General features: G+C 44.7%; 1 protein-coding gene across 2 annotated transcripts in view; it reads right to left on the reverse strand.

Moving 5' to 3' along the window:
- Positions 1-13317, reverse strand: part of PPP2R5C (protein phosphatase 2 regulatory subunit B'gamma) — a 170789-nt gene that overhangs the window by 35403 nt on the left and 122069 nt on the right. For both annotated transcript variants that reach the window (XM_039534849.1, XM_039534850.1), the window contains one exon: positions 8389-8442. In XM_039534849.1, the coding sequence (XP_039390783.1) occupies positions 8389-8442 (54 nt within the window). The remainder of the gene's footprint in view (positions 1-8388; positions 8443-13317) is intronic.

Below are 13317 nucleotides of genomic sequence, written 5' to 3' on the forward strand. Positions count from 1 at the left end.
TTTCCACTTTTTTTTTATTTTTTATAAGTTTCTACATTTGTATTTTGTAATTTAATATTAAAAAAAAGCATGGCAAAATGTGTAAGGTGGAAGGAGAGGAGTAACACAATTTTTTTGCCTGTGTGACAGAGAATAGGATAGCAGCTGAGCCAGCACTCTGGTCACTGCAACTCTAATTAATTAATTCTAGAGCAGACCTTATTAAGAAGAGCTGTGCCTAACTGGTGGGCTGAGGAGAATTAAGAGACTAACTAGGCCATCAGACCAATGATACAAAAGGCACAGGAAAGAAGTGGGAAAAGAGGGAAGGAGAACGAGAAAGGGAGAGAAATCGCTCTCCCCTGCTTGCCTCAGGTGCAGAGGGCTCCCCAAGACTGTAGGGGTGAGGCTATATAGTGCATAAGGGTGGTGGAAAATAATATTGTGTTTTTATCAGCAAAAAGGTCTGAAAGCTGTTTGTGGACTTCAGCGGAGGCAGGAGCGAGTGGGCCCTGCCACAGGATAGCACCCTAGAAACAACTACTCCTTTGCCACCCTCAATCTGGGAGTGGGATGGTGTCACTGCTTTGGTGCTTCTGTGCCAATGCATTATTTCCAGCTGTTGATCAATGAATCTGCACTGAGGGACTGAAACATTGACAGGGATCATGCAGCAACACAGTTTCCTGTAATTTATCAATCTCTGATATTCACATCTACAGATATCAATGATAAACACACCTGTGCCTCATTTAAAAACTTGCTTTCTTTCCCCTCTGCCCTTTATTTCATTCTGCATATTTTGACCTTTTTCTAACAATAGAAATATTAAATTTGCTGTTTATCTTCTCCACTTATCTTTTTCTCATCAGATTTCTCTCCTCTGCTACCCCCTATTCTTATCTAAGTTTATTGCTTCTTCACTATAGTGTATTTTGCCATTTTGCACTACATTTAGTTTTATCAGTACATATTTTAACTTTGTTTCTTCACAAGGTTCTTTTTACCCTGTGCATATATTCTCTATCTCTCTCCCCTTCCCTTTCTGCATCACAGTCCCCTTTCCTCTCCCTTCTATATTTAGTTTCCCTCTCCAGTTCCTGCTGCAATTAGATAATAGTAGCAAATATTATGTGGAAGTATTCTGCATAAGGATGAAGATGCCCAATACTTCTCTCCTGGGAAATGCCCCATAAATTAAAACCTCCTATTTGTAAATATTAAGAAAACCATTTGTGTGTGCTGAGATTGCGTGGCCAAAAAACTACGATACTAAGGGGAAAATAATTTGACAAATTCTAACAAATCATTTTTGACAAACATCTTTAAGCTTATACTTACCAAAGTATCAGAAAATATTCATACTAAATTTTAAGAATAAAAAATTGCCAACAAATTGTTTATTTCAAGCAAAAGTTAACAAGAAGGTAGACCTCTTTTGAGCCGAGCCTAGCAGCTGAGCCAAATTGCCTGAAGATTTTGTTTAGTGTGGTTAAATATTCACTAGAGAGATAGTGTATGCACCATAGATTGTTGGTATTACATAAAATTAGTGTGGATGGAGTAATATCTTCTTTCAAAATTAACATACATAACAGAAAAAACAAGTGTTTTTGTACTGTACAATGAGTAAAAAACAAACAGTTACCCACCTTTTGTAAGTGTTCTTTGAGATGTGTTACTCATGTCCATTCCATTGTAGGTGTGCGCGCGCCCACATGTGCGGTCGGAGACTTTTGCCTTACTGGTAACTGTAGGGCCGACTATGGTGCCCCCTGGAGTGACACACTCATACCGTGGTATATTACGCACTGCTGGCACTGCGCCCTCTCCATTCCTACTTGCCAACAACTCCAACAGAGAGGTAGGAGGGCAGGTAATGGAATAAACATGAGCAACACATCTCAAAGAACAGCCATTACAAAAGGTGGGTAAATGTTTTTTCTTCTCCGAGTGCAGACATGTTGATCCCATTGTAGGTGACTCAAGCAGAATCCACGAAGGTGGGCTTGGAGTTCACAAGATTGCAGATTGGAGTACTTCTCTGCTGAAACCAGCATCATCTTGAGCGTGCTGGGTCAGCACATAGCGCAAAGCAAAGATGTGGATGGACGACCAGGTCGTGGCACAGCAAATTTCCAAGATCGGCACCTGAGCAAGGAAGGCAGCTGATAACACCTGCGCCCTAGTCAAGTGAGCTGTCATGATCGCCGGCAGGGGCACTTTCGCCAGCTCATAGCAGTAGCGGATGCAGGCCATGATCCAGGATGAGATTCTCTGGGTGGATGCTAGGCAACCCTTCATTCTGTCAGCAACAGCAACAAACAATTGCGTAGACTTTATGGAACAGCTTTGTTCTTTCTATGTAGAAGGCCAGCACCCATCTGACGTCCAGGGTATGCAGCCTGTATTCCTCATCCATCGTATGAGGCTTTTGACATATGGTATATTACGCACTACTGGGACACAACCTTGGACAGAAAAGCTGGGTGTGGATGCAGCTGGACCTTGTCCTTATAGAAGGTACCTTCTAGAAGGTATAAGGAGATTCCGATGTGAGTGCCCTGATCTCGGACACCCTATGTGCCGAAGTTATGGTGACCAAAAAAAGATACCTTCCAGGAGAGAAGCAGGAGGGAGCAGGAAGCCAAGGGCTCAAAGAGGGACCCCATGAGCCTCAACAACACAAGATTCAGGTCCCAAGGAGGGACCAGGTCCCGGACACGTGGGTAAAGGCACTCCAGACATTTCAGGAACCGTGCCTTCAAACAGAGGGCAGAAGGTCAAAATGGCTGCCAGGTGTACCTTGACCAAAGAGAGCAACAGATCCTGGAGCATAAGGTGCAGCAAATAAACCAGGATGTCTTGCAGTGGGGCCTCTTCTGGATGAATGCAGCAATCCAAGGCCCAACACAAGAACTGTTTCCACTTTGCCACGTAGGTAGCCCTGGTGGAGAGTTTCCTGCTGCCCAGCAGGACCTGCTGGACACCAGCAGAACACCGCTGTTCTTCCCCACTTAGCCATGCAGTACCCAGGCCATCAAGTGCAGCTCCTCCATGTTTGGAAGCAGTAGATTGCTGTGGTTCTGGGACAGCAGATCTGGCCGAAGAGGTGGGGTGACTGCAGAAAGGCTCAGCAGCATGCCAAATCAGTGTTGACGAGGCCATGATAGGGCTATGAGGATGACTATCGCTTTGTCTTGCTTTACCTTTAGCAAGATTGTGTGGATTAACGGTATCAGCAGGAAGGCGTATAGCAGTGCTCCCAACCATGGGATCAGGAAGATGTCTGACAGGGAGCCCTTGTCCCTACCCTGCAGAGAACAAAACACATGGCACTTTCTGTTCTGCCTGGACATGAACAGGTCCACTTGGGGGGTTCCCCACCTGTGGAAAACTAGGCTGATCATCTCCGGATGGAGCGACCATTCGTGGCAAGATGGTGATCTGCCAGGATGTTCTTGGTTCCGGGCAGGTGGGCACCTACTGAATGAATGGTGTGCAGCACACAAAAGTCCCAGAGGCTGAGCGCTTCCTGACAAAGGGCTGAAGACCTGGTGCCGCCCTGCCTGTTGATGTAATACATTGCGACAGTATTATCTGTCAGGACCTACACCTGATTGCCTTCCAGCTGGGGCAAGAAAGCCTGGCAGGCCAGGTGAACCGCTCTGAGATCCTTGACATTGATATGAAGGTCTAGGTCATGCTGTAGCCAGCGGCCCTGGGTGTTTGAGCTCACCCAGATGGGCTCCACAACCTAGATCTGATGCATCTGAGACCATGGTGAGCGACAGATAGGGTCGCAAAGGGGACTCCTTGCAGTACCGACTTGGGATCCCGCCACCAGTCCAGAGATGAGAGAATATGGCTTGGCACCATGACCACTCAGTCCAGGGGGTGCCTGCTGGGAATGTAGGCTGAGGCCAGCCGCGGTTGCAGAGGCTTTAGATGAAGCAGGGCGTGGTTGACCATGTATGTTCATGTGGCCATGTGGCCTATAAGTCACAGGAACATGTGGGCTGTGGTGAGCGGTTGGCTCTTTATGAGGGAGATCAAGTCAATCATGGCCTGAAAACGTGCTTCCATCAGGAAGGCCCTGGCCTGCGTAGAGTCGAGAACCGCTCCGATAAACTCTATGCGTTGGACCGATGTTAATGTGCATTTTTCTGTATTTATTAAGAGGCCCAGGTCGCTGCAGGTGAGGCAAACCAAATCGAGGCTCCTTTGCACCTGGTCTGGAGACTGGTCCTTGAGGCAGTCGTCAAGATACAGGAAGATCTGGACCCCTCAATGCCTCAGGTAGGGTGCCTCGGGCACCACGCATTTCGTGAACACCCTGGGGCCCAGGACAGGCCAAAGGGTGGTGCCATGAACTGGAAGTGGCACCCAGACACTATGAAATGCAAGAAACACCTGTGTCCTGTGAATATGGAGACATGAAAGTAAGTGTCCTTTAATTCAAGAGCAACATACCAGTCCCCCGGATCCAGGGAAGGAATGAAGGTGGTCAGGGAGACCATGCAAAACTTCAACTTCTTGAGAGACTTGTAGAGGCCCCGCAGGCCTAGAATGGGTCTGAGGCCCCCTTTCACTTTCAGGTTTAGGAAGTAGCGGAAGTAGAATACTCTTCCTTCCATGTCCCAAGGAACCTCTTCCACAGCCCTCTAGCTTAGGAGCTTCTCAACTTCCTGAACTAGGAGTTGCTCATGAGAAGGGTCCCTTAAGAGGGACGGGGAAGTGGGAGAGAGGGGCGGCCAGAAATTGCAGGGTGTAGCCCCAAGCCTCTATGTCCAGGACCCAGCAGCCTGACATAACCCACACCAGGCTGAGTGACAGGGAAAAAGGTGGTTGAGGAAAAGATGGGAAGGATCTGGACAGTTGACTGATGAGTCATTCCTGAGTACACCCCAAAATGAGAGCTTTTGGCCCCCCCGGTGCTTCGCTGGGCCAGGCTGTGTAAGAGACCAGGACGACAGAGTGGTGGTGGCTAAACCCGATGTCTAGTTTCCTTGCAGGCCCCTGTTGAGGATGCCACTGTCGAGGTGGTGGAAAAGGCCGTAACGGCTGTCTCAATGCCTGAGGAGTGTGCATCCCCAGAAAGCAGAGGGTCACGCGCACGTCCTACAGGCCGTGCAGACACGCATCCGTTTGGTTGGAGAACAGGCTGTCACCGTCAGCTGGGAGGTCCTGAGTAGAGGCCTGCATCTCCTGGAGCCAGGAACTGCACTGCATGACCACCGGCAAAGCGACCACCCGGGCAGCTGAATCATCCATGTCCCAAGCCATCTGTAGGGAGCTCTGAGCTGCTGCAGTCCCCTCCTCCCTCCATCAGGATCGCGAACTCCTGGACCATCTCCTTGGACATGGAGTCCTTGAGCTTGAGGAGAGAGTCCCACAAGTTAAAGTTATAGTGACCCCAAAAGGTTCTGGTGGTTTGCCACCAGAAACTGGGCGTAGAATAAATTTTGAGACCAAACAAATCCAACCTCTTGGCCTCTTTATTTTTAGGGATGGAACTGGTGGGCCAACGTGACCAATGATCCCGGTGGCAGGTGGGCGTACAAGTGATCAAACCCTTTTGCAGGGATGAAATACTTCTTTTCTGCCCTCTTAGTGGTGGGCGGGATGGAGGACGGGGTTTACCAGATGGTTTTGGCAATGTTCAGGGCCCCTAGTGTACTGAGAGCGCGACACAGGCTGGGGGGATGCCGAGAGCATATTAAACAACTTGTCCGTCTGCTCCTCTATCTCCTCCACCTTGAGGCCCAGGTTGGAAGCGACCCTGCAGAGCAGTGCCTGAGGCTCCCTATCATCTAGCTCATCTAGCTCGAGGGGCCTGCCACCGCCTTATCCAGAGAAGAGGAGAATGATTGGACCACCAGGAGAGGTCCGGCAATGTCCTCACACATTGGAGATGGCAACCTTGGGGTGGGTACCAGCTCCTCACCTGCGGCAGCTGCTGGAGCGTCCTGCACTGAACCCAGTGCCGTGGAGTCCAACTTTGGCATGTCTGACATGGTGACCAAGGGTTGGCAGGAGTGGGGCAACAGCATGACGGAATGCCTCAGGCATTCCAGTAAGGCCATTGGGTCAGCTGCCGGGTCAGAACTGCTGCCGGGTCAGAACTGCTGCCGTGGACGCACCCTCTGGAGCCCAATCACGATGCTGTCTGGGCAAGGGGCTGAACTGCACTTTCTGAGCTGTAGAAGTCGTCACCCTCCGGTGACCAAGGCAAGGCTGTGGAGGCTTGAGTCTGGTGGCTTAGTGTTGCTGCCAGTGAACAGTCTGACCGGTGCCAGGAGTAGGGCAAGTGGTGCTGCGTCGAGGAGCAACCAGGTGGTCTTGGCGATGGTGACCGACATCGCGATGAAGACCAGTGCCAGGGAGATCACTGACACCTGGGTGAGATCCAGCGTGAAGTCAGAGATCGGGAGCGTCGCGCCAGAGACCTGGGCTGATGCAGAGACCAAGAACATGGTGACCTAGGGCTCTGTCTTGGCTCTGGAGACCGGTGGCGCTCACTTATCTTGTGTGAGGCCTTGCCGGTGGGCTTGCACTCACGGAGAGCCTTACCCAGTTCCACTGCCGCCTGCAGTGCTACCTGCGGCGGAGGCACTCTTAGCTCTCCAGGCGCTCTGGGCTCAGAGGGCGTTGACTGCGCCGTTGGTTTGGGCCCTTTACCGTTCCCTGAAGTCGGTGGCAGGTTCTTTCGGGGGGGATGAACTCGCCAGGGCTGAGCCCTTTTGCGGGTCCAGAGTGGGTGTAAGGCCTGATCCAGGTCCTTTGCCCAGTGCCCCTTGGTCGTGCTTGCTCAGTGCCGTCGTCTTCTTCATCACCGGGGATCGGTGCCAGGAGAAGCTCAGTGCTGTGGGTGAACTATGTACCATAGTTGATGCGCTGGTGCCGGTTTGGCCTGTGCCTGCTCCAAAGCTGGGCATTGGGCAGCACTGCATCAGGAGGGGCATGAGGAATATGTTGTGCTCTTTGTGTCTGAGGACAAAAGATCTGGCAGATGCAACAGCACTCCTTTATGTGGGATTTCCCGAGGCTCTGTAGGCAACTGTTGTCCAGGTCACTAACAGGCATAGGCCTGTTACACAAAGAGCAGGGCTTGAAACCTGAGACAGAGGCTCCTCCTGGGGCAAAGTCCCCGCTGGGACACTATCTAACTGAACACTTAACAGGTACGTAACCAACTAACAAATGATTAAAATATTTACAGCTAGAAGCACAAGGCTAAGATAGAAGAGAAACCTCTGATCAAGAAGCAAGGGATGGAGGTGCTCTGACTGACCATCACAGGTGGTAAGAAGGAACTGAGAGGGCACATGCTGGCAGCACCTGATATACCATGGCATGAGTGTGGTACTTCAGAGAGTGCCACAGCTGGCCCTACGGGAACTGCTAAGGCAAAAGTCTCCGACGACGACGCACGTGAGTGCGCGCACACCTACAATGGAATCGACATGAGCAAGCACTCGAAGAAGAACACTTAAAAAATTAGCAGGTTTTTTTTTTTTTAACAGAATCATCTTTTAAAATATAAATATGTACAGATAATGTACAGGTATAGATATAATTTTAAAAGGTGTGAGAATCTTTAACATTAGCCATTCTATCAGATAGATAATTTTCCTTTACCTTATTAGGGAAGTGAAATAATACTTCCCTCCCCTTCTGAAAAATGTGAAGAAAAAAGCAGAGAGAGATACGTGGAAGGAGAAATATGTATATAAATTAAAAGCTAAAGCTAATGAAAAGATATTGAATGTCAGGACAAGTAAAATGATAGTTCAGCATTATACATAATAGAGAACTGCATACATTTTTAACTCAGAAACTGAATTGTCATAATCTGCAATAATGTCCTCAGTGCAGCCTTATAAATTGTTATGAAAATTTACTAGCAGGTGCAAAATCTACTTGCTCACCCTCACCATGATAATAACTGGAGGAAATATTTTATTTCCTTTGGGGGAGTGAGCAACTAGACTACAGCGTTGATTTAGCACATATAACAATCATGTGAGGTGATCAAAATGCTAAGCTTTCTAAAATGAATATGCATTCTTGTCAGATATTTATTTTGATCAGTTGTTCTAGCTGTGCTAATTTTACTAATGGACATTGGCTCAGTGAAGTAAAAATTGCTCATTGTACCATTATTGGGGGGGGGGGGGGGTACCAACTATATCGACTTAGTGAGCAGCTTATTCAAGGGATCGTTCAAACAATTTTAAAAATACATTTTATTAATTAGAAATTTAAAGAACTTTGCTCTTAATAATAAAATCAATCTATTATTTTGGAATGATTTTTAGGTGTAACAAACATTATAAACAGTGCAAATCAAAATGTTATTAATGCTTCAAAATGAGTTAATATGATAAAACAGTAAAATAAACTTACTGGTTCAGTAAGCGTGCTGTCCTTTTCTAAAAATTGAACTACACAGTATGCCAACTAAATAAAAAAAAGAGAAAGTGTATATTAATAGTTAAACCAAAGTATTTCAATTTAAGCATATGCCACATACAAATTTTGTTAACATTAAAAATTGAGAATATTTCCAAATTCAGGGAAAAACACCTTCAACTATTACATGTAGTAAAAATATTTGAATAATTTTTATTCCTGTATTTTTCAGACACGATTTAAACAGCAATGGTATAATCATACTTTCAAAGTATCAAATACAAGATTTTCTAAGTTACAGTAGATCTTTAACAATGTTTTGACAATATTTTACTTGACTAACATCCCACTATTATTTTCACATTCTTTTCTATTGGCTTATGAACGTACTCAGTCTCATGATTGTTCAAAAAAATAAGTTCCTTAATATTGTTTCTTGAAAAAAGCCAAGACATCTTTATAATCTCAAACTTTATATATTTTTTGCCTCACAAAAAGAACTTAGCAGTAATTATCTTTACTGTAATTTCCTCTTCTCAGTAACTGAATGTGGTATGTTTCCACTTATCAGAAAACATGGAGATAAAAATACTGCATCTTTCCAGAATATACAAAGGAGCCAACACCTCTCTTACACAACCAATCATGATTCTTTCTACAAAAACCATACAACCCTAAAAATATGAGGGGAGGAGGGTAGTATCAAGATGTGGGAAGTGAAAACTGATAGATGCCAATAAGTAATTCTCTCTTGTTGAAGGTCTCCTTTACACCCATCCTATAATGAACCAGAGTGCACAGATGTGGCAACTAGTGCCAACTTAGAAAGAAGGCTTACCTCAAGTTGCTGCCTAAAAATGCTCTGTCCCTATATGGCCTCTTCCTCTGAGAAGAGATTGACTTTATAGTGAACACCCAAATGTGATAAGTACTGACCAGGAAGCAGCTCTACAGATTTCTTGGACAGATGCCTCAGCCCTTTCTACTCAAGATACACTGTAGGCCTCTGCTCAAATGCCCTGTTATTTCCGTGCAGGGGTTATCTTGTCATCTTGTAAATTAGGCAAATATCATTCTAAAGCCAACGTCTAGTACTGAAGTGTTAGAGGCCCTCTTTCCTTTGTTAGGGCCCTTGACATGTAGAAATAACTGCTTGTTAAACTCTGAAACTTTTAGTGTACTGCAAATAAAAATTCTGCAAGTGTCCAAAGCATGAAGTTTGTGCTTTCACAAAGATCTTGGTTCGGAGGAAAAGCTTATTAATATGCATCTCTGAGTTAGGTGAGGAACAAACACACAACCGCTAAAACATTACATAAGGAGGATCAAAGAGATTAATTTACCAACCCTCCTAGTAACTTTTCCAACTAAAAGGGTGCTTTCACCAAGGAGGAGGAAACAAGAGCTTGCAGCAGTCAAAACCCACAGGGATTTATCACCACCTGGAGAAACAATGTTTAAAGCTGCTTTTCCCCAGTAGAGTGTAAGGCTGGGCAGTGACGCTTTCTGAGATTTAAACCAATTAGATACAAGGGTGAGACCCTGGCTCATTCCTTGGAAAGAGCAGGCATGGACTCAAACATCCTTCAAAGCTCTTAGCAGAACATCAACTTTTAAATAGTTTCTGGAGCCTGATGTATGTCCTGCTGTAGAACTCTTTTTACTCCTTAGATTTTGAACTAGTTCCTTTTGTCAAGAACCTGTGATGTTCACTCTGAAAGCAATAACACTAAGTTACCTTTGGATGAAGGAGTGTCAACCTTATAGACAGCTTCCAACATAGAGAGCCAGATTCATAAGGTCTCAGAAGCGTGTCATAAAAAAGACTCTTCTATATGTGCTACTGGATTTTGCAAGTCAGAGGAATGGATGGAATGTCGCTGCCCAAGTCTCTCCCCCAAATATACTGAAAAAACATCCAAACTAATAGGGTGGGATCACTGAAAGAAAACCTGGATTTTTTTTTTTTTTGGCTGAGTTTCTGGTTGCAAACTAATCCACTGATGGATGACTCTGATGCTGAGGAATGGACTGGAACACCTTCAGCTTCAGGCTCTTCCAGGGTCAGCTTTTGCTGGCTCGCACAATCCACCCATTGTCTTTATCCTGTAAATTAACTACTCTGATGGAAGCCTGTCATTTCCATCCACTGCAAAAGCCCAGTGCTTCTGAAAGCAGAATCAAACTTTTAGAGTGTCCTGTTGCACTGGTACATGAAGTTTCTTGAGCAATTGATTTCAAGCCTGGAACCTCACAGATATGAGATTCGACAGTTTGGAGAACTCAGAAAAAACCCTTCTGCTCTGCAGACAAAGGGACTAAAGGCATACCTGAGCCTAAATCCCAAATAAGATTGCTTTCTGTACTCCAGAAAACAAGCATACAGCTGACGGAATTAGGAGAAGGTCTTCTGATCAACTAAAAGATTTCCACTTCGCTAGAAAGAAAATGATCAATCTTTAATCAAGTCACTCACAGGGATGCCTAGAAAACAAAGGGTTGGGAAACAAGGAATGTGAATGGACAGGTGGAGTGATCAGCTGAGGCAGCATGATGTGAAGAACAGCCCCGATAATGCTCTCTAGCTAAAACTTAAAAAGAGGCATATGCTCCAGGTGGTGACGGAAAAGAGTCTCTGTTTTGTTTTTGTGGTGAGATTTTTGTCCCCAGTAGCCAATGAGCACTAAAAAGCCTTCCTGTCTGACACAGGCAGATGAGAGAGGCAGAGACTGGATATTTTCTTGTTACCGAACAACAACAGTTGGCAGTTCAAAGTCTTCCTGGCTGAGAGCAGAGCACAGGAAGATGAAGGGAGTTTGAAACCCAAAAGACTGAAAGAAAAACAATGGGATAGAACCATGTCTCCAACTGAGATCCTGGTCATACAGGAAAGGAGCAGAGTGGGGATGGCAAAGGAAAAGGCTGATCTCATGTGCACCCTACCTAAGACATTGTTCAACAACTGGGAAACCTTGGTGCCTCACCAGAGGTGGAATGGGAAGGAGGCCTGGAAGTGAGTGTTTCCCCCATAGAAGTTTTGGCTCGGCCCTGAAGCTGGTTGCTTAAGATTCTATCCGGTCTTCTTTTTTTTTTTTTTGAAAGGGAAGAGAAGAGGGAGCTGAAAAGGACAAATAAAGTAAAGGGCTGAGGCATAGATTCTGTGCTCCCTGGAAGTAAAAATAATAATAATTAAAAAAAAAAAAAAAAAGGATGAAGAGAGGAAGGGAGGTTGTGACTTAAGTATAAAATTAAACCAGTAGAACTGTTCCAAGGTGCTTGCAATTTGTTTGAACTGGACTCAATAGATAAGAGTCAGGTGTCTCTTATTATAAAAAAAATGTCAGTTTACAGAATTTCTCATATAATGTAGATCTGGAATGCTCTGAATTCTCTGGGAACTGGGATGTAGCTGGAGAAAAGAAACATACTGTCTCTAATTCATCAGAGAACATGAGGAAGATAAGCCAACCACGGCTAATTTTAAACATTTTATATAGAGGTGGGAAGAAAACAATTCACACATTATCTGAAAGTAAAGAATTAAATTAGTTAAAAACAATTAAAAAGCCAATTCTAGATTGCATTACCTTCAAATATTATACTTAAAGGTTAAGGGATGAGTTTTGGTGGTTTTATCCTAGTCTTCATTTGTATAATGTTTTTGTAATATACACAATGTGTCACAACGGCACTTTTTGATCATGGTCCAGCATTGAAGTAATGCCAGAACAAGGTGTTACAAATCAGGACTGAAGTTCATTTGGAGCTGTGTGGGGAACACTGCATAGCACCTGTAAACCAGTCCTATTTAGTCCTTCACTTCAATAATAACTAAGTTCCGTCAAAAGATCAATGAAATACATGAAGGATTTGAGACAAATGTCAAAGCATGGATTTACTGTAAATTCCTTATTTCTTGGTTTTTGTCAGATCCCTGACAAACAGCTACTCTCCTTTTTGCTTCATTCCAACTAGATAAATCTAATGTTCAAAATCACAAGAGAGTGAGTGGCATGCCTGGACACCTCTCCCCACATGATCCTTGCACAGGGGACTTATGACAGAAGCTGCAGCAAGTTAAAGGCTGGATGCATTGATGCCAGAAGTCTTGCTTAGAGTTCCAACAGATGCATGAATGAGAAATTTATTACCTGATAATTTTCTCTCTGATACCAGCGTCTCTCTGAATTTGTGACTCAGGGGCTAATGCCCCTCCACCTGTGGAATTCGGAGGCAGTTCAATATTGTTGCTGGAGGCTCCAGCATTATGTTTCAACCTTCAGCTCAGGTCATCAGAAAGTTCTTATCACAGCTATAGAAACACTACAGCAACCAATTATTAGTATTAAGACAACTTGATAGAATGTACTAATGTATTAGAAAAAAAATTCCATGTATATTCTAGTCATTTACCAGACTACCATGGTGGGCTGAATTAGGAGAGAAGCTGCTAATAGAAAAAATTATCAGGTAAGAAATTTCTCATTCTATTGCACAGCTTCTCTCATCATTCATTACTAATGGGATGTAGCCAGAAGTTAATCCCAGAAGTAGGGAGGGAAAAAGATATAAAGAGTTTAATTCTTATGGTAGAATAGCAGGCAGGAATGAAAGCTGCCCCCATATAAAACAGAGCTTTATAATCTAAGGAGTTATGTGAGAATCAACACAGTGGCATCTTCCTACCAGAGGATGCCTTTACAGAGGAATGGTAACTTGCAGATCTTCCACAGTTTAGACACACACTTTTTTCTCCAGTGCTTTTAGGGACTTCTGTGAATAGTTTCCCTGATGCCTAGCATGCCAAATGGTGCAGTGTTTTCATGTCTTGACTGCTACAACCTTGAGGCCCAAATGCCTTGGAATGTTGGACAGAATTAGATGAACAGGGTACAATTGGTGTATGTACTTCATATGCATGAG

The sequence above is a fragment of the Mauremys reevesii genome, linkage group 4 (genome assembly GCF_016161935.1).
Source record: "Mauremys reevesii isolate NIE-2019 linkage group 4, ASM1616193v1, whole genome shotgun sequence".
In the NCBI taxonomy this organism is placed as follows: domain Eukaryota; kingdom Metazoa; phylum Chordata; order Testudines; family Geoemydidae; genus Mauremys; species Mauremys reevesii.